Consider the following 25,952-nt stretch of genomic DNA (forward strand, 5'->3'; position numbering starts at 1 on the left):
TCTGTCCTTATAAACAGCATACAACGATCCGCGATAACGATAAAAATGAGCCACGCTTCCAACATGCACAATGCTGCCGCGCTTTCTCCCTGCCTTGCGCACCGCGGCACCGACATAAAACAAAGCGCGCGCTGCCACACCTCCTGCAGACTGCAGTCCAGCCGTGGCGCCGACTGCCTGAGAGAAATAGAGAACCGCGATTGGCCAAGACGGCCGCTCTCTGCGACGTCATCGAAAAAAAAAATCGTCTCTGTTCTTTTTTTACACTTTTCCCCTGCGCGGCGTGCTCTACCGCTCTACGCCGTGTCGCCGTTCAAGGACGGCGCAAACACGAGACCGGCGTGCCATGCGATGCAGTGAAGCAACCTTTCGCTCAGTAGGAGAGCAGACGACGCCACGAAAGGACGCCGTCAGCCGAATTTCGCTCTTATTTTCGCAGAAAAAATCGCCTCAAGGTCGCAAAAATGTGTTCATTGGCAGATTATTTTTCGGTTGGTATTAAATCTCTTCGTTATATCAGCTGACGCGCTCTTATTTACTTCGTTAAAACCGGACCCAAAATGTATTGAAAATGCAAAAATGGGAATGGGAAATTGAAATCCCTTCGTTATAACCGCTATTTCGCTATAAGTGGCTTCGTTATAAACGGGCTAGACTGTATTGCCTTCTGGGCTTAATTGAGCTGTTGAGCGAATAACGCCAGGTATTTTCATGCAAGAGCTCCGACTGTAGTTAACAATAGGTGCGCAATGAGAGTACTACGATGAATGGTGCAGGCGCTGTGAAAATTAAAATACAGACAAACACCAGATCTTTCAGTGCTTCTCACAGAGCACATCAAGATTCACAATATCAGTGGAAGTGCAATCGGCTGTAGTTCAGCTCGTTAAACCTTACAAATAAACATTTTGACCTCGCACCTAACCGTCGAATCCTAACGTAGTGGGAAGCATAGCGTAAGTCTTGTCATCCAAATATAACTCAATAGTTCTCCGTGTCAGCCGTGGTGTAGTGGTTAGTGTAGTGAGCTCTAGATCGCTAGGTCAGTGGTTCGGACCCACCCGTAGTTTTTTTTTTCGCGTCCGAAATTTTTTTTTTACTTTCTTTAGTTTACTGACTTCAATGGAAGCTATTTTATTAATTGCCTTATAATTCCACCGCAGCCCTTCCCTTTCCCAATAATTGCAAACCAGACACATATGACACATATCACACATATCCCACATATGACACATATCACACATATGACATATATTCCATAATCTCGTATGAACTAGACACATATGACACATATATATGAGATTTTTCGATAGGGAAGTGACCAAAAAGTTCGAGAAAAGTTACTGCAGGGCCACAAAGTGGCTTCACAGAGGGCTCCGCAAGTGTCTAAGCCAGTAGCAGTGGCCGCGACCCACCAGAAGGTATGGGTAGGTCAAGAAAGCCAGATGGATGTTGTGCGGAAAGAAAATTGAAGCCGTCAAATGGAGGCACCACGCAGTCTTTAAAAGTTTCTTAGGTGTGGACGCAACCACGCGCCAAGGAGCTGTCCTGCATATGGAAAAACACGCAGGAAGTGCCACAGGCCGTGCCATTTTGCAACCTTCTTCTAACGTGTTGATGATGTATTCGAGCTACAGGGCTCAGAGGATGACTTCGACATTCTCGACGTGTCGTCAAGAAGAACATGGCCCTAGGATTGAAAGTCGATACGGAGGCGTAAGCAAACCTCCTGCCCTTCGGACGCTGTCATAAAATTCACCTGAAGCCGCCCCTGCACCCAAGCAGTGCACCCCTGCACCCCTGCATGGTGCCTGTGGCGGGGTCTCGATCCAATATGCTGGTACCGTTCTAACAGAGGTAGCGCTTGACGGCCGCTGCGCGGTCCTCGACCTCTTCGTGGTACGCAAGGGCCGTCAAGCCATCTTATGCCTACAAGCAAGCGAAAGCCTGACTGAAGTCAGGCGTACGCACAGTACCTCAAAACAGCTAGTTCTGAAGGAATGGCCAAACAGTTTCACCATCCGGTCACAGGAACCGGCTGCGTTCAAAGGGTCTACAGAATAGTTCTGCGTTACGATGCCACACCAACAATACAAGCAGCGTGACGTGTGCCACTGGCGATCCAGGAAACCCTCGGAGAAGAGCTGGGATGCACAGAGCACGCAGGGATCATAAGCTAAATCACTGAGCCCATCGATTGGGCAAGTTCCTTTGTTACTGTCTGTAAGGAAGACAAAAAACTGCGATTGCTCATCGACTCCAGAAAGATTAACCATTGCATCAATAGAGAGCACTATACAATGCCACGCAGGGAGGACATAGAAGATGAGTTGTCAGGTGCAATAGTGTTCACGCGCCTTGATGCAAAACTTGGGTTTCCACCAAATTCTACTGCATGATGCGACGTAATAGCCAACTGTCAGTATGGATTCACAAAGTAGATCAACTGAGCATGCTCTGCTTGATCAAAAAGAATACAGATTAAATCACTTCGAAGCTCAACAGCTCACCTTAGGCGTCTTTGTAGACTTTAGCAAAGCATTCGATACACTGAATCACGAAACTCTGTTTAAAAAACTCGACCACTACGGTATACGTGGCCACGCCCTCAGTATCATTCAATCGTATTTTAGTGCTCGTCGCCAGTATGTTGCTTTAAATCACTGCTCTTCGGACTTGTTAGCAATCACAAACGGCGTGCCCCAGGGCAGCCTTCTGGGGCCGCTCCTATTCAACATATATATTAATGACATATGCAACATCAGTAATTTAGTTAAATACATCATATATGCTGACGACACCAGTCTGTTTTTGTCCTCACCTGACATCAAAGAACTAACTAGCACCGCAAATACAGTTTTGTCATCATTATCTGAGTGGTCATCTTTGAACTCATTAAAAATAAACAAATTATTGTTCCATCCGAAGGGGCAGCATATAGGCAGTGTGCCACCACTCTATTTCGACAACGCCCCCATTGAGTACGTGGAAACCTTCACATTACTCGGAGTAGTATTTACTGCTACTATGTCGTGGGATGCCCATGTAAGCAAAGTGTGCCTATCCCTTCCCAGACATATTGGGATAATTTCGCTGAATAACATATTTACCCGCCAAAACTAAGCTGAATCTGTACCATGCGTTCTTTTATTCTTATGTATTGTATTGCTTCCTCATATGGGGACAAACCACAGCATCTAACATCCAGAAGCTTCTAGTACTCCAAAAAAGAATACTTCGCGTAATTGCTAATGTACCGTATGATGCTCCGACACGTCCTATATACCAGCAATACAGAATGATACCCGTAACAAGAATGTTCGATTACAGGTTTGCATCCTTCTATAAAAAAATAATAGCCGAAGACGACACATTTTTTTCTAGCATTGTGACACTTACACCACATCGGACACCGTATATGACACGACAGCGTATCATCCATTCATTACCGCGATGCAGAACAAACTATCGCTTTTCCACACTAAAATACATTCTTCCCAAACACTTGACCACGCCATTTTACGACACGTTGCTCAGCATGTCTGTCTCGGCTGTTCGAAATGTGTTTGCAAGCTAGGTCCCACAGTGTGCGTACCCATGTATAGAATTCTATTGCATTGAACCGTAAATGTTGTGTAAAACCTTTATTCTGTTGTGTGGAAATACTACTTGTTCATGCAAAATAAAAACAAAGTTTCCGTTCATGCACGTATTTAAAAAAAATGTTTTTTTTATGCATATATTTACATGCCTTGTCTTTTCGTGTACCTTGCGTTGTTACCAGTGTATGAAGTAACCATCATAGTCGCTACCAAACTGCCTCTTTGTAAAGGTGGCGAGGCTTGTCAAGCGGTCGTAATGACTGCTTTTTTCTTGCCGCCCTCAGTTTTTGTAAAAAAATGTTGAAATAAAGTGATTGATTCAAGTTCAAGTTCAAGTTTATTTTCCTTTCTTACAAAGGAGGAGCCGGGACTAAAAGCTGTGGTAACAGCTTGACTGAAGGTCCCGACTCCTTGAGACAGTGGCAGTACAGAAGGAAGGCGTGGGTCACATCATTTACATCATTAGTAATGTCATGGGTATGCGATGCAGATCCACATTTACGCGAAGCGCGAACACACATGCAAAACGAAAGTCGCAATACACACATGTACTCAAAGTAAATGTTATACATCACTAAAATATACAAGATAGATGTCCCAAACTTTGGACAAAAAAAAATCATGTCTGCTTCTTTCACAGATTGAAATTGTCTCGGCAGTAGTCACGGATATTGTGTTTTGAATTTCTGGTAATATCAAAATTGTCATGGATTAGTTTGTTTAGCAAGACGGGAAGGCTGTAACTTAAAGACTGGTTCATAGAGTAAGTTCTTGGTGTTGGAGTGTTCCAAGTTTCTTTGTGTCTAGTGTTACGGCAGCTGTTATTTTCTCTCAGTTGTCCAAATACAATGAAGGGATTGTCACGTTGTTGTGAAGAATATTTATAGCATAATAGAAGCCTGTAAAAGTATAACGCGAAGATTGGAAGGATGTCATACTTTATAAAGATATTTCTTGTGGGGAAAAGGAATGGCACATTTGCTATGGACCGGACGGCTTTTTTCTGCAGCAAATGCAATCTATGAAGATTTGTTACCCCTGTTGTTCCCCAAACCAAGCTGTAGTATTGGATATGACTTAGTACAACGCGTTGTAGAGCAACATCTTTACCCTTACTGGAAAAATATGTCTAAAGCGACCAAGTATACCTAGAGCTGAGGAAACTTTCGAACAAATGTGTTCTATGTGCGCATTCCAAGTTAGGTCGTGAGAAAAGATAACGCCCAGTGTTTTTACAGAAGTCACAATCTCTATTGGTTGGCTGTTTAAGGCTATTTTGAGAGGCCTAGATATTTTCTTTCCCTTAGGGAGGTATAACAGAATTTGTGTTTTTGACGGATTTATGCGCAAGGAGTTTGCATCTGCCCATGAGTGCAGTTTATTAAGGGATTCGCTTGTTTTGCCTTCAACCTCGGCCTCGGAAATACCTGTGACAAAAAAGTTGTGTCATCTGCAAATGACACAACCTGAACATTACTAGCGCTGTAGACGATGTCATTTATACAAACTAAAAATAGCAAAGGCCCAAGAATGCTTCCTTGGGGCACTCCGCATGTTATACGAAGGGTAGGAGAGGATGCTGTGTTTATATCTACATATTGGGTTCTGTGAGATAAGTAAGATTGTAATAGGGTTAGCGCCAGGCCCCTCACACCATACCTTTCTAACTTAAAAAGAAGAATATCATGATTTATGAGGTCAAAGGCCTTAGTAAAATCGATGTAGATACCCATGGTGAGCTTGTTTTCACTGAATGCCTTAATTATAATTTCTCTTTGAGTTAGAAGTGCTGTCTCTGTAGATCTTTTCTTCCTGAATAGTTAGTTTAGTTTAGTTTATGGGGTTTAACGTCCCAAAGCGACTAAGGCTATGAGAGACGCCGTAGTGGAGGGCTCCGGAAATTTCGACCACCTGGGGATCTTTAACGTGCACTGACATCGCACAGTACACGGGCCTCTAGAATTTCTCCTCCAAAGAAATTCCAGCCGCCGCGGCCGGGATCGAACCCGCGTCTTTTGGGTCAGCAGCCGAGCACCATAGCCGCTGAGCCACCGCGGCGGCTCTTCCTGAATCCATGTTGAAAATCTAGAAAAAAGTGATTTTCGTCAAAATAAGAAGTCGCTCTTTGATGTATTATTTTCTTGATTGATTGACTGATTGATCTCGAAAGTGCACCTTTGCCATGACATTTGGGCGCTACCGATTTCTGCGCTTACCCTTCGGGAAATCATCTGCGTCTGAAGTGCTCCAAAAAACATAACGAAATTTTTGAAGGCCTTCCAGGGGTCACAGAGGACATTGATGACTTACTGGTGCGATGGTCGTCGCGACAAGAATATGTCATGCGCCTGAAGTCTCTCGCGGCAGAAAGAGCAGGGCTCACATTTAACCGAGATAAGTGTTCTATTGAGCAGAAAATTTTTTCTGAGTGATATGAACGATAACAAAGGCATGAGGCCAAGTACCTCACTTATAAAGTGGATGCCACAAATGCCAGCACCGGCAGCCAAGCAGGCAGTTCAAAAAACGCTCGGCGTCGTCAATTACTCCGCAGAAATCTTATCAAGCAAGATGCGGTGTTTGACTGGACGCCAAACCATGAACAAGAATGGAAGCAGCTATGCGACAGTCTGAGTAAAGAGCCTCTGCTAGCCGTGTTCAGCCCGACAAAAGCAACCAAGGCGTCCTGTGACGCGTCACAAAACGGAATCGGTGCTGCGCTGTTGCAGGACCGCGGTTACACGTGGAAACCGGTCGCGTACGCTTCGCGTGCCCTTACAGAGCCTCAGCAGCGTTATTCGTGAACTGAGAAGGGCGCGATGGCTGTGGTGTACGGTTGTGAAAAGTTCAATCACTTCGTATACGGCCCCAGGGTGATTGCTGAAACTGAGCATCACCCATTGATAGCTATATCGCAGGAGGCCATCGGGAACATGCCCTCGAGGTTGCAGCGGTTATTTGTTCGCCTCGCGCCCCCTTCGCTACGACATAAAAATGCAATTCATTCCAGGCAAGATGCTTCTGCCGGCTGGCATCCTATAGATATCGCGGACAACAACCGGATCCACCACAATAACCGATGTTAACGACGACTTAAAATACGCGCAGTGAGTGTTGTCTCTTCACTCGTCGCCGAGAATACCTGGAGGAGGTCGACGAAGCAAAGTTGCCGTGACGACGAACTAAAGCAGGTACTTACGAATTTGGAGGTACAAAGAGCGCTTACAGGCTTATGGAAGTCACTGGAAGGATAGCTTTCCCACGTGAAGGGAGTCTTGTTAATGGGGTGCAAAATTATAATTCCAACCAGCAGGAGAACCTAAATTTGGAAAGAATCTATCAGGTATATTTGGGCGTTAAAAATGCAAATCAAGAACAAGGCACCTCGTATTCTGGCCAGGGATCAATTCCCACATAGCTTTCACTGAGGCGTACCAAAAGCCTTAAGAACTCTCAATGTTGCTCCCAATTAAAGTGGCTGTTTGGTCTTGTTGGTCAGTGATCATGGTTAAAGAATGCAGCGCGAAAAGACAGGGACAAACGAAGAAGTGGACAGGCCATTCGATTGAGGATAAGGAGGACTGGAAGTTTTATGGTTGAAATCATATTTGCGGGCAAAAGACGCAAAATCGCGGCTTAAAACTGTGACACATTGTGCGAGCAGACTTCAACCTGTACGTCAGCGCCAGTCTTGTCCACTTCTTCGTTTGTCCTTGTCTTTTCGCGTTGCTCCCAATGCCCGAAGACCCATGGTATCGTTTAGGTATCGACCTCTTTGAGCATGGAGGATGGTCATACCTGTGCACTTACGATGCTTTATCTAGCTTTCCTGTAGTGGAATGTTTCAAAGACACTTTCTCAAGGGCCGTCATTGAAGCAGCAAGTGCCATTTTTTGTAGATATGGCGTACAGGTTGAAGTCTGCTCGCATAATGGCTCGCAGTTTGAAGCCGCGATTTTCCGTCTTTTGCCAGCAATTATGATTTCAACCATACAACTTCCAGTCCTGCTTAACCTCAATCGAATGGCGTGGCAGAAAAAGGGGCATGCACAACTAGAGCGCGGGTCGTTCAAACTTGAAGGTTACCTAGACAGTACAAAGATTACAGAGAACAGAACGATCCTATGGCGCAACCGACGGCACCTGCTGCCAAAAAAAGAGGTCTGTCCAAGAAGCGCTTGGGACATCGATGACGATGCCAACTAGGATGCTGATCGAAGTTTTACTTCCGCACCACGCAGCCACAATGCCGCAAAGCCTCCGGCAATCCTTGAAAGCAGGCCTATTGCCGACAACGCACCTGCCAGCGTAATCAACCTTCACCTACACCAAGGATATCAAGCGACCGCGATAGCCGCTACAGAGGTTGACCTATGTACGGAACTCTGAACAAGTTATACAGCCTGTGCTCTGAACAGTTCGCCTCGCTTCTAAAGTGCGGTGCGTATAGTTTCTTTCGCAAACAAGGGGGATGTATCGGACCGAACGTGGCACCAGCCACGCATCGGTAAAGTGCATGACGTCAACACGGCGCTGTCACCGCAAGGGAGGCACACCCTCTCACAGTTGCGGTATAGAAGTGATCGATGAATAAACCTTCTCGTTGTTATTCCCCTTGGTCGCGGCCTGCCATGTCTTGTCTGTGTTCCACAGCGACACAAACTCAACCGTTTCCTCTTGTAGGCCAAAGTGTGATCCTTGTGAATAATTATCTTCCTCCATCTAGGTAATTTCAACATCTAATGAGCCTATTTTACTCGGTTTCGCCTAAGTTTTCCTAGTCTTTGAAGGAACAGATAATGATGGGCACACTAATCTAAGTAACGTTATCATCATTGCCATCAGCCTGACGACGCACACTGCAGGGCAAATGCATCTCCCATGCCTCTCTAATTAGCCCTGTCCTTTGCCAGTTGCAGCCACCATATCCCCGTAAACTTCTTAATCTCATCCGCCTACCTCACTTCCTGTGACCCCCTGCTACGCTTGCCGCCTCTTTGATTCAACTTCATTACCGTTAAGAACAAACGGTTGTCTTCCCTTCGCATTGCATGCCCTACCGAAGCCAAATTCTTCCTCTTGATTTCCACTATGATGTTATTATTAACCCGCGTTTGTTCCCTCACCCGCTCCGCCCGCTTCTGATCTCAACGTTACGCCTTAGTCTCAGGTTGTCTTGAGTGCATTTACTTTAGTAAATACTTTGTAGGCAGAGGACAGTAAGCTGATCGGTCTGTAATTTTTCCAGGCCCTTGGCGTCTTCTTTTTTATGAAGTAAATTATAATGTTGTAATGTTAGCATTCCTCCAAGCATCTGGTACGTTAGAGGCCACAAGGCACTGCGTATACAAGGTGGCACCTGCCTAAAATTGCTTTCGTTAACTACTTTTGCAAATTTCGCGCAATAAGCCTAAGCCACGGAGAATTACTTTGTGGCGAAAAATTTCTGTAGCCACTTTTCGCCTTAAAAATGAGGAGATCAGATACATCACTTTTAACGTTCCACTCATGTATGAAACTTTATGGTAAAGGAGGCATGAAGAGACTGTCTGAAGTTCGCTTTGGAGACGATTTTTGAAAGAAGAAAGTAAACGTGAGTTTTAAAGTGTTTTGACGTGTCATGAGTACTAGCCTCCTCCACCCCCCCCCCCCCCCTCCTTCAAAGAAAATATCGAAATAAGTCAGAAGTGAATCCTCCCTTTTTTCGTATTCCAGGAATAAACACTCCATTTACTACGGCCTCTACAACAGGCATGAGAAAACATACCTGAGGCTTGACTTCTCGAAGAAATGTGATTTTGGATACATAGATGATGAGAAGCCGACACCCGTCACAGTCTATCCCATACAGTTCACCGCCGTGGGGCTCCACGTCGTTGAGTATCGTCGAAAAGTTGGCTCTATTGAGGTTGGTTATTTTATTACTTGTGATTTATTCGAAAAGAAAACAGAAACGTAAGGTAAAAAGTTTGCTAGCCGCGGCATCTGTCAACGAAGCGTAAAACACATCTGTTTCTTCGAGTGTCCAAGAAAAGGCAGTGATGAATTGATTCCGTTCATTTCTGAAAGGTTGCTCTGCGACCACAATTGGTCGAAAACCTGCCATTTCGGCGTGTTTCTCAGCCACGTGGCGGGGCACTTACAGAGTTTATAAAACTGTACTGCCCTGTATAGGTAGTGGCACATTCTTCCTTATCTTGAAATACGGTCCATTGGAGTGTCTCCCACAACAAGAATCCGAGGCGTGCTATGTGGCCCGAAGACGTTTCACCGAGACAGCATATCTAAAGGCACGTACAGCCCCCGTCAAAAGTATACAGCCCAAGGGGTTTGCTTGTAAGCTGCTTAGCGTGGCTCCCTAGCATATCTAGGATTCGATGGCTTGGGAGGATTGAGGCCGTGAAGCCATCCCTCTTTCTTGAGATTACGGTCGCTGAGAATGCATAACGAGGCACATAACAGACCTCACAAGCAAACCCCTTGAGCCGTATACTTTTGACGGGTGGTGTACGTACTTGTGCAAAGAGAAAAAGCTGCAAGTTCAGTAGGCCAAGGTGTGTTGCTGGACGAGTTGGTTGGGATACATCTTGAGAAAAACAGCGCTTGCAGACAAAGGACCAGAACGAATTCATACTGGTGGGGCACCACAGGAACAGGGACAGAGACAGAGAGACAACAACACAAGTGCTGACTAACAACTGACAAAATTTATTAAAAGCACAAAAAATATATAGAAAAACCTTTGGTTACATGCGCAGTCATAACACGGTTACAAAGGTTACAGGCAAAAACACGTTAAATCACGACGAATCTACCTGTTATCATGGTTTAGTGTTCTTTGAAGAACACTAAACCATGATAATTTTGCCCTTTTGCACTTTTTTTCATGGGGACACATCAAGGATCGGTCGTACGACACAAAGAGGACAGTGAAGTTCCGAACACGAAGGTTGTCGTCAGATTCCTCAAAGCATGCTGAAGGCTGCGTCGGCAAGTGTGATATAGAGGTGTCAGAACTGCATAGTTCTCGATGGTGGATTGTTCAAACACATAATGAACTATAGGGGAGTGCGTCAATGCGAAAATCCGGCGGTTGCGATGAATTATAGCTACCAATCTTCGGAGCTTTCACTTCCTTTCTGGGAATAAAAGTTTCGCTTTAACCGGCTGTCCGTGGCCTGTCTGTCGCACATCACACCACTGCAAACAGCAGCGGCCGTTCACTTCGCCACGGTCAGCGAGCACGCTTCGTTTGCTCCAAACGCCGTTGAGAGCGCTGCAATACGAGGTCTGTTAGAAAAGTATTCGATTTTTTTTTTTTTGCGAGCACGTGATGAAAATGAACCAAGCGTGCTTGCATCAGCTGACCTGTAACCTTCTTGCGCATGCACAAATTTTTTCCCGCCTGCCGATAGCGTCAGTCGCCGGGACGCAGCGTTTGAGTGAGACATTGCGCAGTGCTCTCGTCGGTTTTTTATTGTAAGAAAAATGACGAAGTGACAGGAGCAGCGCTACTGCATCAAATTTTGCCAGAAACTGGGCGACAGCCGAGTGGAAACCATTCGGAATATTCAGACGGATTTCGGTGACGATGCTATGAGTAGCACACAGATTAAGCAGTGGTACAATTGGTTTAAAGACGGCCGCACATTGGTGGAGAGAGAGCCACGCTCCTGTCGGCCATTAACATGCCGAAATGACCAGGTCATTGCCGAAGTGAACGCTGTGGTGATGCGGGACCGTCAAGTGACTATCCGAGAAATTGCAGAAGAGGTGGACATCAGCAATTTTTCTGCACATTCCATTATCACCGATGATTTGGCCAAGAAGAGACTTGCGGCGAAATTCGTGCCGAAGCTGCTCACGGTGGAGCAAAAGCAGCTTTGTTTTGATGTCTCACAGGACATGCTGAATTCCACAAACAGTGACCCCGACTTCATCAACACCATAATCACTGGTGACGAGTCTTAGGTGTACGGGTACGACCCCGAAACCAAATCCTAGTCGCCACAGTGGAAGCATTCCACGTCACCAAGACGAAAGAAGGCCAGCCAGGTGCGCAGCAATGTCAAAGTGACGCTGACTGCTTTCTTTGACTCCCTCTGTGTATTAAGAGTGTTTCAAATTGGGCTAGCTGGTAGTTAACATGGTCAAACATAATTGCGATTTTGAAAAGACGGGACAGAACAGGGACGACACAAACTCTCGTGCGCAAAGAGTTTGTGTCGTCCCGATTGCGCACGAAAGTTTGTGTAGAGTGTAGACAATGGTAGAGTGTTCACCTGACCTATAGGTCAGGTGAACACTCTAAAGGTTAGGTCACACGAAAATATAAATACCCCCCAAAGCAAAAGATTTGGCAGCCGCCGCCGTAGCTCAGTTGGTAGACCACCGGATGCGTAATTCGGAGGTCGTGGGTTCGGTTCCCACAGGCGGCATGTGGCTGTTTTTCTTCTGCTTTCTAATCAGTCATCTTGAAGCGATAAACTATTCGCTAATCATCTGCTCTACTCTACACCAAATATTAAAAAAATACAAAATCCCCTACGTTCTTTTGTTGTTGCGGCTATTGGCTTCTCTCTCTCTCTCATATATATATATATATATATATATGAGAGAAGCCAACAGCCACAGAAACCAAGGGACACGAGGGATTTTTAATTAATTTATTTATTTTGTGTTGTTGTTCGATTAAGAATATTGCTGAATATGTTACCGCTTAAAGGTAATTGATTAGAAAAGCAGAAGAAAAAAAAGCAGAAGAAAAAACAACCACATGCCGCCGGTGGGATCCGAACCCACGACCTCCGAATTAAGCGTCCGGTGCTCTACCGCTGAGCTACGGCGACGGCTGTCAATTCTTCTGCTTTCGGCGGTATTTATGTTTACAAATAACCTAACCTTTAGAGTGTTCACCAGCGCCACCCACGCTCTTAAGCGGCGGACGTAGCGCGCCCTGAGTTACCGCTGATGTGACGTAGAACGTCATCGAACGGCGAGAGTGGAAGCTGTGTGAGAACCCTCTTATTGCTCGTATGGCGTCAAGGCTGCCAGAAACGAGGCCCTCGCTAAGCAATTAAGCAAACAAGAGAGGGGGATGAGGGGCTCGTTATAAATATGAGAGAAGCCAACAGCCACAGAAACCAAGGGACACGAGGGATTTTTAATTTATTTATTTATTTTGTGCTGTTGTTCGATTAAGAATATTGCTGAATATGTTACCGCTTAAAGGTAATTGATTAGAAAAGCAGAAGAAAAAACAACCACATGCCGCCGGTGGGATCCGAGCAATATATATATATATATATATATTGTGAGACAGGAGACAGAGCGCAGGATGGAGCGAGCTTTAATGGCACCCGCAAGTATGGCGACCAACCCTTCGAAGAAGAAGATCATCGATGATGATGGATATGTACAGATGAAGACGAAGATCGCATGTTGTGCTTTGAGCGATGATGATGGATATGTACAGATGAAGACGAAGGTCGCATGTTGTGCTTACACTTTCTCCCCTCGCGTACGAAAGCGACCGGCCCGGGCGCAGATTAGAGCACAGTAGGGCGACGGGCAAAGGGTTTGAGGCGTGAAACATGAACAATCTCGGCACCTCGGCAACGACGATCATTAACAGGATGAACAGGGGCAACGCGATAGTTCACCGGGGACGTTTGTTCGAGTACAGTATACGGACCAATATAACGGCTCAAAAATTTTTCACACAATCCCGGGGTACGCACTGGAGTCCACAGCAGTACCTCATCACCAGGGTGAAAAAATATGGCACGGTGGGAGAGATCATAGGTGTTTTTCCGGGAGGCTTGGGAGGCGTCGGTATTCAGGCGGGCAATGGCACGGCAGTAGTTAAGACGAGAAGTAAACTGTTCGTGAGAGAGTCTGGAAGAGGTTGAGGGGGCGGAGAAGAAAGACGCTTCGAGGGTGAAGGTAGGTTGACGTCCATACACAAGGAAGAATGGGGAGAAGTTGGTGGTTCTTTGCACGGCACTATTGTATGCAAAGGTAACGAAGGGAAGCATGGTGTCCCAGTTGGTGTGGTCGGGCTGGATGTAGGTGGCTAGCATATCGGACAGCGTGCGATGAAAGCGCTCTGTGAGCCCATTGGTCTGAGGGTGATAAGCTGAAGAGGTTTTGTGCACGGTTCTGGAGGCGTGAAGAACTTCGGCAAGGATGCTGGAGAGGAAGGATTTGCCGCGGTCACTAATAAGGACACGAGGAGCTCCATGGCGCAGAAGGATGGCGTTCAGGAAGAAGTGGGCGATCTCTGAAGCAGAGCCGGAAGGAACAGGGGCCGTTTCAGCGTATCTAGTTAAGTGGTCGATGGCAGTGACGATCCAACGGTTGCCCGTTGGTGTTAATGGTAAGGGACCGTAGAGGTCAATCCCAACGACTTCAAAAGGGGAGAAAGGACAGGGGAGAGGCTGTAGAAGGCCCGCAGGGGCAGACGTGCTCCGTTTACGACGTTGGCAAGAGATGCAAGACGCAATATATTTTCCAACAGCGGTTGAGAGGCCAGGCCAAAAGAAACGGCGCTTGATGCGGTCATAAGTTTTCTGAAAGCCTAAGTGGCCAGCCGGGGGATCATCATGAAAGGCCTGCAAAACTTCTCGGCGAAGAGAAAGGGGTACGACAGGCACCCATGAGTCACCGAAGGGGCTGTAATTGTGCCAAAGAAGGATGTTGTCGACTAGCTTGAAAGAATTAAGTTGGCGACGTAGGCGGGCATTCGGTGGCCGCGTAGCACCGCTCAGACGGTCGATAAGAGTCCGGCAGTAAGGGTCGGCCCGCTGCGCTGAGGCGAGATCGCCAAGACTGGGAGCTGGCATCAAGTCAATGGGTGCGGCGGTCAAGGTTGAAATAGCCGTCGAAGGGGTAGTTTGGCAGTTTGAGGATGCGGAGGACACGGGTTGCGGATGCGGAGGTTGGGTTTGGGCGAGGGGACAACGAGATAGCGCATCGGCGTCCTGGTGTTTCTTGCCCGATTTATAGGTGACGGTAAAGTCATATTCCTGGAGACGGAGAATCCAGCGGCCGAGGCGGCCGGACAAGTTTTTCTGCGAGGACAACCAGCACAGGGCATGATGGTCAGTGACAACTGTGAACTGGCGGCCGTACAAATAAGGGCGAAATTTCTGAATGGCCCAGACAACAGCGAGGCACTCTTGCTCAGTTATCGTGTAGTTCTGCTCCGCTGCAGTCAGTGTACGACTGGCGTAGGCGATGACTTGCTCGCACGAAGAGTGCTGCCGCTGCAGAAGAACTGCACCAATGCCGTGTCCGCTGGCGTCCGTGTGTAAAATCGTTGGAGCATTGTCGTCGAAATGTGCTAGTATCGGATCAGATGTGAGAGCCTTCTTTAAGGTAGTAAAAGCGACCTCACAGGCCTCAGACCAAACAAACGGCTGGTCAGCGCAGAGGAGCTTATGCAAAGGGGCCGCAATAGAGGCAAAGTTGCGTATGAAGCGCCGGAAGTATGACGCTAGCCCCAGAAAACTGCGCAGGTCTTTGACGCGCGATGGGCGAGGAAAATGCAAAACTGCAGCCACTTTGTCGGGATCAGGCTGTACACCCTTCTGGCTAACGACGTGACCGAGTACCTTGATAGAAGTGGAAGCAAAGCAACATTTCTTGGTGTTTAACTGAAGGCCGGCCTCAGAAAGTGCGCTTAATACTTCATCGAGACGAACAAGGTGTTCAGAAAAAGTCGAAGAAAAAATGACTATGTCGTCGAGGTAGCATAGGCACGTTTTCCACTTCAGGCCTCGGAGAACGGTGTCGATCATGCGCTCGAACGTGGCCGGAGCATTGCATAGGCCGAACGGCATAACGTTGAATTCGTATAATCCGTCGGGAGTGGCGAAAGCAGTTTTTTCCTTGTCGGCCTCATGCATAGGTATTTGCCAGTATCCGGATCTTAGGTCGAGACTAGAGGAAAATTGTGCACCTTGGAGACAGTCGAGGGCGTCATCAATCCGAGGCAGCGGATAAACATCTTTTCTAGTGATCTTGTTAAGGGCGCGATAGTCAACACAAAAGCGTACTGAGCCATCCTTCTTTTGAACCAGCACAACAGGCGAAGACCAAGGACTCGAAGAAGGGCGTATGATGTGACGCTTGAGCATGTCGGCTACGTTATCTTGAATAACCTTGCGCTCACTAGAAGACACACGATACGGGCGACGGCGAATGATGCCCGAACCATCTGTGTAGATGCGATGCTTAGCTGCGTTGGTTTGGCTCAAGGTTGTTGCCTGGGTATCGAAGGAAGCGGCATGCTTGGTCAAGACGGCAAGCAATTCATCTTTTTGAGTCGGGGTGAGACCGGGGCTGATAGCAGCTGAAATAGATGCAGAGGCAGAGGCAGGGGTCGAAAGAGCGAAGCTTGATGGGGCAGAGGAAAGAACGGCCACAGGTTGAGTGGTATCCACAGAAGCGATGGATGTGCCTTGACGCAGAAGAATGGGTTCCGGCGTAGTGTTGAAGGCAGTCAGTAGTGAAGACCCATTGGTGAAGCGGAGCAGGGACGCGACGAGAAAGATGCCCCTTGAGAGAAGACGGGGGCTTGGTGTGACGAAAACGTCCCCAGCGTTGACGTGGGCAGAAGCAACAGAGAGGACATCTTCGCAGCCGGGGTAAAGTACATGATCAGCGGTGGTAACCAGATGATGAGAAGGCAGGACAGAAACGGCAGAAAGGTCGGATGCAGAAGCCTGTAGAGTAGGGGGACAGCAGGTAATTACAGCTTGCGCAGAGTGGAGGAAGTCCCAGCCGAGGATGAGGGGATAAGCACAGGAGGGAAGCACAGCAAATACTATGTAGTGCAGGATGCCGTCGATAGTGACTCGTGCCGTACACAATCCGGAAGGACGCATTGATTCATCATTGGCAGCACGGAGAGAAGGACCACTGTAAGGGGTGCGCACCTTGCGAAGACGAGAACATAAATCAGAACTAATTACAGAAATGGCGGCGCCCGTATCGATCAATGCTTCTACTACAGTGCCTTCAATGTCAACGGTTAACATGTTCGATGGCTGTGCAGGAGGAATTGAGAGGGCGGCGTGACATCGTCCCCACGAAGACCAGCAAAAATGGGAGGCTCGCGTTGGAGTGTGGTGATGGTCCAAGTGGGGTGTCCAGAAGATTGGGAAGAACCGGGTTGGCTCATCATGGCTGGCTCCAGACGGTTCGAATCGAGAGGAAGAAGAACGGGGGGCCCATCGGGAGTACGAGTGGTGTTGTCGCTGACGGTATCCATCGGTGCGGATGGTACGAGCAGGTGGCGACCGGAACGTAGCTGCAGTCTGGCGGCGGAGAGGACGCAGGGATCGAGAGCACACTCCACCACTTGTGAGACAGGAGACAGAGCGCAGGATGGAGCGAGCTTTAATGGCACCCGCAAGTATGGCGACCAACCCTTCGAAGAAGAAGATCATCGATGATGATGGATATGTACAGATGAAGACGAAGATCGCATGTTGTGCTTTGAGCGATGATGATGGATATGTACAGATGAAGACGAAGGTCGCATGTTGTGCTTACAATATATATATATATATATATAACTTTAGCGAAAAGAGAAATCTTCGCTTAGTCAGCAGTAGCATCAACACAGACCAACATTTGAAACAATTATTTTCGTTTTGACCATGGAACGGCCTTCGTCAAGATGTCTGAATTGAAATGGAAGGCACAGTATATGTAGATAAACACAGTGCACAGAATAATCAAGCAATAAATTCCAATAGAAAAGCATCAGGCACACAGCTAATACTCGATAAATGAATCACAATAGTATACACAACTGCTACTTTGCAAAATTGTGTTCATTTTTTTTATCTAACTACATAACGTTGCGTCACCAGATAAACAAGCCTACGCATGATTATCGACTTCGCTTACAATCAGTCCTAACATGACGTCACAAATCATGAACAGAGCGAATGAAGAAGCAAATGGTTTAGAAGAACGTCAATTTGGGCTAGATGGTGCATTATTTGAGACAGAAATGGTAATAGCGCTGCAATAAGAGGTACACAAGAAAGACTGACACAGGACAGCCGCGCTAACTTCATCGGATTTTATTTACTGCAAAGCCAGCAAATATATGGAAAATTCAAGGCATGCGCAAAAAGGAGCTATTGCCCAGAAGGAGCTATTGCCTTACACATCAGCACATTCAAAAACTGTAAAACGCGCCATTGCTCGCCTCTGCCTTGAGTCGGCTCTCGTGACGTAGTGTCACCATGCTATGCAGACGAGTTTTGATACGCAAGTTGATCGGTTGGTTTCGGCGGGGTTCCCATGCACGGTTATCACGGCAGTTGCTGAAGCCCTCCTAAGAAAAATCAATTGTGCGATGTCTCACAGGTCGACTGAGCCGATCAAACAGTCCGTGAGACCTGAAGTGGTGCCTTATGTGCACAGGGTCGCGCACAATGTGAAGAAGGTGGCAAAGCGACATGGCGTGCCGGTCGTGTTTTCTGCCCCTCGAAAGCTATGCGCGCGCATTGGGAGCGATAAAAAGAGCCCCTGCAATAAAAAACATGGCAAGCAGTACGTGAAGTGCTGCACAGGTGTGGTGTATGAAATACCACTGAGCTGCGCAAAAGCCTATGTGGGCCAAACGGGGCGGTACGTTAATGACCGCGCGGCTGAGCACGCACGATCGCTAACTAATCAAGGAGGTGCACATCTTTCGCAGCACTGCGCTGAGTGCTTCGTGTGTAATCGTGCGGCAGAACATGGGCCGGGGCAAATAAGATGCCATCAATGCAAGAAGTGTAAGCCACGGCATCGGGAGATAAAGATTCTGGGCAGGAGTGGAGATACGAAGGCGCGGGAGCTTTTGGAAGCATTCCACATTAGGAAGAGGGGATTAGATTGCTTGAGTGATACCTCGGTTCGCCTTTTCAAGACTGAGATATCATATCTTGAACGGTTTTGTTGATGCCTGTTGTACCGGTGTTTTTTTTTTTGCGCATGCCTTGAATTTTCTATTTATTTGCTGGCTTTGCAGTAAATAAAATCAGATGAAGTTAGCGCATGTCCTGTCAGTCTTTCTTGTGTACGTCTTACTGCAGCGCTATTACCATTTCTCTCTCAAAGAAGAAGCAAAACGTTACACATGATCTAGAAAAAATATGAAGGCAATGAACAGCATAATCAGTAGCAAAAATATCTGTTACAACATCCAAAATAAGAAAATGGGGGCGAACACTAAACTAAAAGCGAAATATTTGGGCATCAAGAGGATGTGGGACACAATTTTCCTCTGCTGTTATTTAAACCTGAAGTCATAGTTTTGATCTTATAGATAACGTAAGACTCCCTAATATCCAGGTCATGATTAGTTCTAAAGCCTGATTCCAGAATTGTAACAGAAATCTGTTCGAATCAGTGGCCGGTGAGTTGCACATGCCCTGATAGCGGAAAGTTTGGTAGGGATTGATCGTGGACTCTGTGGCTGTTAAAGCGTAATCTGAAGGGGGTTTTAGCCTAACCTATATATTGCATATTGCCTACGGTACACTGCAGTAGATAGAGACTTTTGGAGTATTTCAGCTGAAATCACCGCGAATACTTGAGCGAAAGAGTGAACCCGGTAGTAATGACGCTCTGAGAAGTGGTCATGTGCAGACGTACTTTCCAGCGACTCTTGTTGCATGGGTTCCCTGCCTACGGGTTCCCTGCAATTGGTCTTCGATGATGTTAGCATATCACGTAGGTTTTTCTATATTCTGTTAACTACAAGGGGTGGCTCTGAAAATTTGTTCTTCAGGCGATCACTTTACATAATATTGTTGTAATGCTTATTTAGGATCGCCGAAATTTTTCAAGCAGATTCAGAATGGGTCAAGACAAGGTTGGTATGAAAGTGCTGAATTTTTTGTTTCTCGTTGGCAAGTCTTTATGGGCGTATGGGCGCGCTTTATGGCGTCATCTATCAGTTGGGGTGGGTAATTCTGCTAAGTCAGCGAGCTACGAAGTGTGGCGCAGTTGCGCTCAAAATGAAATTTCTTCGAGCAAATTCGTTTGAGGCGAACCACTTGACTGTATGGGATGTTGGTTTTAACACGTTTGACATGGCTACTATCAAAGTGCAGATACGGCTGGCGGACAGTCGGTTTACTGTGCGGCCTCGTGCAGTGAGGCTGTGGCGTCAAGGAAATTTGTCGCAGATCTAGAATACGTTTGGAAAAATGATATGGATGGACGCACGCTGTTCAAATCAGCCATCAATGAGATGAGCTCGGCTTCGCCATGCTGCCAAATGAAAAAAAACTTTCATCGATGTAGCTCCTATAGCAATGTGGTCCTAAAAGACCGGCTTTCCAAAAATTCGTTGTCAAGCATCCCCAAAAATATGTTTTCATGATTGTGGCCTATTCGCGTACCATTCCAGATTATTTAACTGTAACAGAAGTTTCAGTAAGGTGGCAAAAACACCGTTCTCTGCTGTCTTTTCTATGCAAGCTTCATTATAGGCAGTCACGACTGCCCGGATACCATCTTCATGCGGAATGTTCGTGTTGAGCGAAGTGACGTCAAGCGTGACAAGCAATGATTTCAGAGGAATAGTAAGATCAGTGACGTCAGCAAGGAGGTGCGTTGTGTCTTTTATGTAACAGGGAAATGTGGACGGAATGTATTTATGAGCGTGAGGACGTAACGAGAGAGATTTTCGTTAACCGTGCCGACGCCGGATAACAACGGGCCTACCTGGAGTGCTTTCTATATGTATTTTAGGTAACAAATAGAATCTACCGGCTACCTAGCTCAGGGAGACAATTCGGCGAAAAGCGCTTTCTGTAATTTAATTGTCCTTATAAAGGTCTTGTAAAGTATTTTTAAGAAAATCTTTGAACTGATCTCCATAGGATGATGGGCCTCCACATACTCTGCAGGCTGATGGAAAGACTCGTCGTTAGCTGCCTGTGTGACTCTGCGACATATTCGCTTTGTCCATTATTACTACACCACCATCCTTGTCAGACGGCTTAATGAAGATATCGCTTCGGGACGCTAACTGCTCCATCACTTTTGTCTCACGAACTGAAAGGCTCCGATGAAACGGGACACCTTTACACAGCCGTAGTACATCTTTTGTACAGCACTGTTGTACAACTCGAGACACTTGTCACACTGTGTTGGAGGAACCCAGTGTTTGTAAGATGGCAACGTATTACGCTTATATAAAAAAATTACCGAAGGCGAAGGTTTCGGCAAAATTATCCAAATCTGTCATCAACTGAAACTCGCCATACCCGCCTGTGGCAGGACAAAAGCTGAGGTCCCGAGACAGAACTTTACTTACTTCGAAGCTTGATTCGTGATCGAAGATATTAATTGTAATATGTTAGAAAAATCAGGAGGACTGCGTTCTTTTTTAAACGCTAGTCCCGCCGGGAAAGAGGATGGGCATTCTTTGTCTGTTGCATTACCGAGGGATTAATGACCATTGAGAAAATACATTGGGAAAATGCCTACGTTGTCTCGTAGCAGTTTTTTTTTGTTTTAATCGCGCAATGTCATCTCGCCTTATGGTCTTGTATTTTTCCAACGCACACGACTCAGGAGAACTTAGTTTCTAACGAGAGCCCAGTCTGTTTGCGGTGTTACGTAGCATTTTCCAGGAAGATACATAGTGCTCTAAAACAACACGGCTTAGTTCAAATCTAGAAGAGTGCGGTGAGGGGCTAGTTGGTACGACATTATTAGAACAAAAAGTAACTGCGCAAAAGGACGGGATAAGAGAAAGAGAACCACACGGGACAAACGCAGACTGCCAACTGATTTATTCCACCCACTGCTCTTTCCTTCAGCATCAAAGCGCATGCGCACCATCCACAAAAACAAAAACAAAAGCCACGCTCATCTCGTGGAATCAAGGAACTCGAACTCCTTGCGGTACAGGTGTACTGAAGCATCGCTAATGCACTTATCAGGCCCTAACCTCGCGATTTCCAAGGCCTCGATAATTTCTCGTTCTTTCTTATCCCTCGAGCGTCCGATAATCTTAGTCCTATCGAAAAGCGGATTACAATCTTTGCCATCATGCTTGCAAGTGGGACAATGCTTAGGCAGATGCTGCCCCCTTGAATCTTCTAAGGAATTTGCGTGCTCTAATAATCTAATGTTGACGCAGCGGCCAGTTTGCCCAACGTAGAACCTACCACAACTCAGGGGAATCTGATAAATTACATTGCATGTACACTGTACGAAATTATTCCTGTGGTTAATGCCACACTCAACCTTCTTTTTCTTATCTTTTCTCGCCAAATTGCACAAACGCGACAACTTGCAAGGTGCAGAAAAAATGACGTCAACGCCGAATTTTCCGGCGACCCTCTTGAGGCCGTGCGAGTCCCTGTGAACATAGGGCATAACTTCATACTTCCGCCTCTCCTGTGCATCCGCCCCCGGGGGTTTTGAGTTTGGGCGGAAGGACTTCAACAGGGACTCAGCCACAGCCTGAAGAAGGGCCAGCGGAAAACCAGCAGACCTAAGGCGTCAATCTGAGCCTCAAAGCAAACCTGAACATTATGTGGACAGGACTTGGTTAATGAAGCCCTGAGGCAAGTTGATACAATACCCCTCTTGACCAGCTTCGAATGGCACGAGTTAAAGGGTAGGAGTGCCTTTTTCGACCTAGGCATGTACGCCCAGCAGAGGTGGTCAGGATCGTTAAAAAATAATTTTAAATCTAAGAATTGCAAACAAGAGTTTTCAGGAAGTTCAATGGTAAAATTAAAACTCGGAAAGGCTGACTTAAAAGATGCTAAAACCTCCATTGCTACCTGGGCCAAGTCGTCGTTGTGGTCAATATTTAAAAGGATTAAAAAGTCGTCCACGTATCGGAACACTCGAACGATACGGTCGACAGATAGTACCCGCGATAGCGAGCGGTCAATTTCAGCTAAAAGGATTTCCGATAAAACTGTGGCTACACATGACCCGATGCAAATTCCGCGTTTCTGCACGTAAACTTTTTCCTGAAAACTCACAATCGTTGAAGAACGTTCGATACAGTTCCGGACTGCACGGAACAGGTCATCGTGGGGAAGGGAGTAGAATAACTCTTCGATGTCAACCGAGAAGCCCGAGTTAACATCGGAGAGGCTATCCCCTAACATTTCGGCCACTCGGTCTGAGCTGCTGACCTTGTACGGATCGTCGGGCGCCAGACTTCCCAGATGACGCTGAAGGTAGTGACTGACCACAGCTTGCCAGGATCCAGTTTCTGTAACAATGGCTCTAAAAGGGCATTCTATCTTGTGACTCTGCACTGAAGAGCACAGTGAGCACTAGGACCTTGTTTTTCCCCACTTCACTTTTTAGCCTGTCAGTTTCAAATCCCTTAACAGTGCAACCGCCTTTGCCTTCGCTTTAGACGGCTTTAGCTTTGTTCTCGTAAAGTTCTTTAAGACAGATGTCGTGGCCTTGTCAGTAAAAAGCTTCTGAGGCAGAACCACAAAGCCTCCTTCTTTGTCGGCCATCATCAAAGCAAGGTCAGAGTTCCTAAAATAGCTTGCCACAGATCTCACCATGGAGTGTTCTTTCTTCTTGCCTTTGAAAGTGTTGCGGATCGAATCACCACATTCTAAATGCCAATGTTCCTTCTCTTCACCTTGAACTTTGTCAGAGGCTTTGGCGGCGGCGCATAGGATTGCTGACAAAGTTCAAGGTGAAGAGAAGGAACGTTGCCATTTAGAATGTGTTGATTCGATCCGCAACACTTTCAAAGGCAAGAAGAAAGAACACTCCATGGTGAGATCTGTGGCAAGCTATTTTAGGAACTCTGACCTCGCTTTGATGATGGCCGACAAAGAAGGAGGCTTTGTGGTTCTGCCTCAGAAGCTTTTTACTGACAAGGCCATGACATCTGTCTTAAAGAACTTTACGAGAACAGAGCGAAAGCCGTCTAAAGCGAAGGCAAAGGCGGTTGCACTGTTAAGGGATTTGAAACTCGACAGGCTAAAAAGTGAAGTGGGGAAAAACAAGGTCCTAGTGCTCACTGTGTTCTTCAGTGCAAAGAGTCACAAGATAGAATGCCCTTTTAGAGCCATTCTTACAGAAACTGGATCCTGGCAAGCTGTGGTCAGTCACTACCTTCAGCGTCATCTGGGAAGTCTGGCGCCCGACGATCCGTACAAGGTCAGCAGCTCAGACCGAGTGGCCGAAATGTTAGGGGATAGCCTCTCCGATGTTAACTCGGGCTTCTCGGTTGACATTGAAGAGTTATTCTACTCCCTTCCCCACGATGACCTGTTCCGTGCAGTCCGGAACTGTATCGAACGTTCTGGTGCTGTGTCTTTCCAGAATGCGTGCGGTATTTCTGTTGAAGGTTTTTTGGAATTGCTTAAGGTTTATCTTACTTCAACGATTGTGAGTTTTCAGGAAAAATTTTACGTGCAGAAACGCGGAATTTGCATCGGGTCATGTGTAGCCCCAGTTTTATCGGAAATCCTTTTAGCTGAAATTGACCGCTCGCTATCGCGGGTACTATCTGTCGACCGTATCGTTCGAGTGTTCCGATACGTGGACGACTTTTTAATCCTTTTAAATATTGACCACAACGACGACTTGGCCCAGGTGGCAATGGAGGTTTTAGCATCTTTTAAGTCAGCCTTTCCGAGTTTTAATTTTACCATTGAACTTCCTGAAAACTCTTGTTTGCAATTCTTAGATTTAAAATTATTTTATAACGATCCTGACCACCTCTGCTGGGCGTGCATGCCTAGGTCGAAAAAAGCACTCCTACCCTTTAACTCGTGCCATTCGAAGCTGGTCAAGAGGGGTATTGTATCAACTTGCCTCAGGGCTTCATTAACCAAGTCCTGTCCACATAAAGTTCAGGTTAGCTTTGAGGCTCAGGTTGATCGCCTTAGGTCTGCTGGTTTTCCGCTGGCCCTTCTTCAGGCTGTGGCTGAGTCCCTGTTGAAGTCCTTCCGCCCAAACTCAAAACCCCCGGGGGCGGATGCACAGGAGAGGCGGAAGTATGAAGTTATGCCCCATGTTCACAGGGTCTCGCACGGCCTCAAGAGGGTCGCCGGAAAATTCGGCGTTGACGTCATTTTTTCTGCACCTTGCAAGTTGTCGCGTTTGTGCAATTTGGCGAGAAAAGATAAGCAAAAGAAGGTTGAGTGTGGCATTAACCACAGGAATAATTTCGTACAGTGTACATGCAATGTAATTTATCAGATTCCCCTGAGTTGTGGTAGGTTCTACGTAGGGCAAACTGGCCGCTGCGTCAACATTAGATTATTAGAGCACGCAAATTCCTTAGAAGATTCAAGGGGGCAGCATCTGCCTAAGCATTGTCACACTTGCAAGCATGATGACAAAGATTGTAATCCGCTTTTCGATAGGACTAAGATTATCGGACGCTCGAGGTATAAGAAAGGACGAGAAATTATCGAGGCCTTGGAAATCGCGAGGTTAGGGCCTGATAAGTGCATTAGCGATGCTTCAGTACACCTGTACCGCAAGGAGGTCGAGTTCCTTGATTCCACAAGATGAGTGTCGCTTCTGTTTTTTGTTTTTGTGGGTGGTGCGCATGCGCTTTGCTGCTGAAGGAAAGAGGAGTTGGTGGAATAAATCAGTTGTCAGTCTGCGTTTGTCCCGTGTGGTTCTCTTTCTCTTGTCCCGTCCTTTTGCGCAGTTACTTTTTGTTCTAATAAAGGCTTAGTTCAAGCAACACGGTCTCTAGTATTGTATTCCACCGAGCTATATTCTTGCGGGACATTTCTGATATAGCTGGTTTTACAGTTACGCGAAGGCCTTCCGGGGCGATGGACGAAGCTAAGCAGGTCCTTAAGATGGCAGCAACGTTTATCGGCCATTTTTCCGAGCTTTAGAAATCGGAGAGTAGTGTGTAGGAGCACTGTTACCGGAAAATGACGTTGCTAGTCACTGCTGTAAATCAGACCGGGAAGCTTTGAAGTTGATGCCGCGGAGTTTGTACTCGTGACATTCAGAGGCCGCGACAGATTTGCCTTTTTTGCAGGCCGACCAGTTTTGCTGCGTGATGAGTATTGGGGGCAGTAGAGGACCTACCCGGGACTGAAGGAACCAGCGCACAAAACACAACGGACAAGAAAAAGGTGGTACACGACGGACAGGAGCGCTCCTGTCCGTCGTGTACCACCTTTTTCTTGTCCGTTGTGTTTTGTGCGCTGGTTCCTTCAGAAGTATGTATTACCAACTAGCCCAACAACAAGTGTTGCCCTACCCGGGACTGCTGCAGGTGTTGTTTTTCCACCCATTTGGTGAGGAGAAGGCACACTCCTTGACAACGGTGTGTTGGACGTAGGGTTCGTTGACGAGAAT

At 46.7% G+C, this 25,952-nt stretch overlaps 1 protein-coding gene and 1 long non-coding RNA gene across 2 annotated transcripts in view; one reads left to right on the top strand and one right to left on the bottom strand.

Annotated features, from left to right (window-relative positions):
- The window catches only part of LOC149326640 (uncharacterized), a 233,227-nt gene that overhangs the window by 53,010 nt on the left and 154,265 nt on the right, over positions 1 to 25,952 (bottom strand). The gene's annotated exons all lie outside the window — the stretch shown is intronic.
- LOC149326641 (uncharacterized) overlaps positions 1 to 25,952 on the top strand; it is a 61,014-nt gene that overhangs the window by 9,542 nt on the left and 25,520 nt on the right. The window contains exon 3 of the mRNA XM_089563408.1: positions 9,318 to 9,510. Within this exon, the coding sequence (XP_089419534.1) occupies positions 9,318 to 9,510 (193 nt within the window). The remainder of the gene's footprint in view (positions 1 to 9,317; positions 9,511 to 25,952) is intronic.

The sequence above is a fragment of the Amblyomma mixtum genome, chromosome 10, assembly GCF_055824585.1.
Source record: "Amblyomma mixtum isolate Tamu chromosome 10, ASM5582458v1, whole genome shotgun sequence".
Lineage (NCBI taxonomy): Eukaryota > Metazoa > Arthropoda > Arachnida > Ixodida > Ixodidae > Amblyomma > Amblyomma mixtum.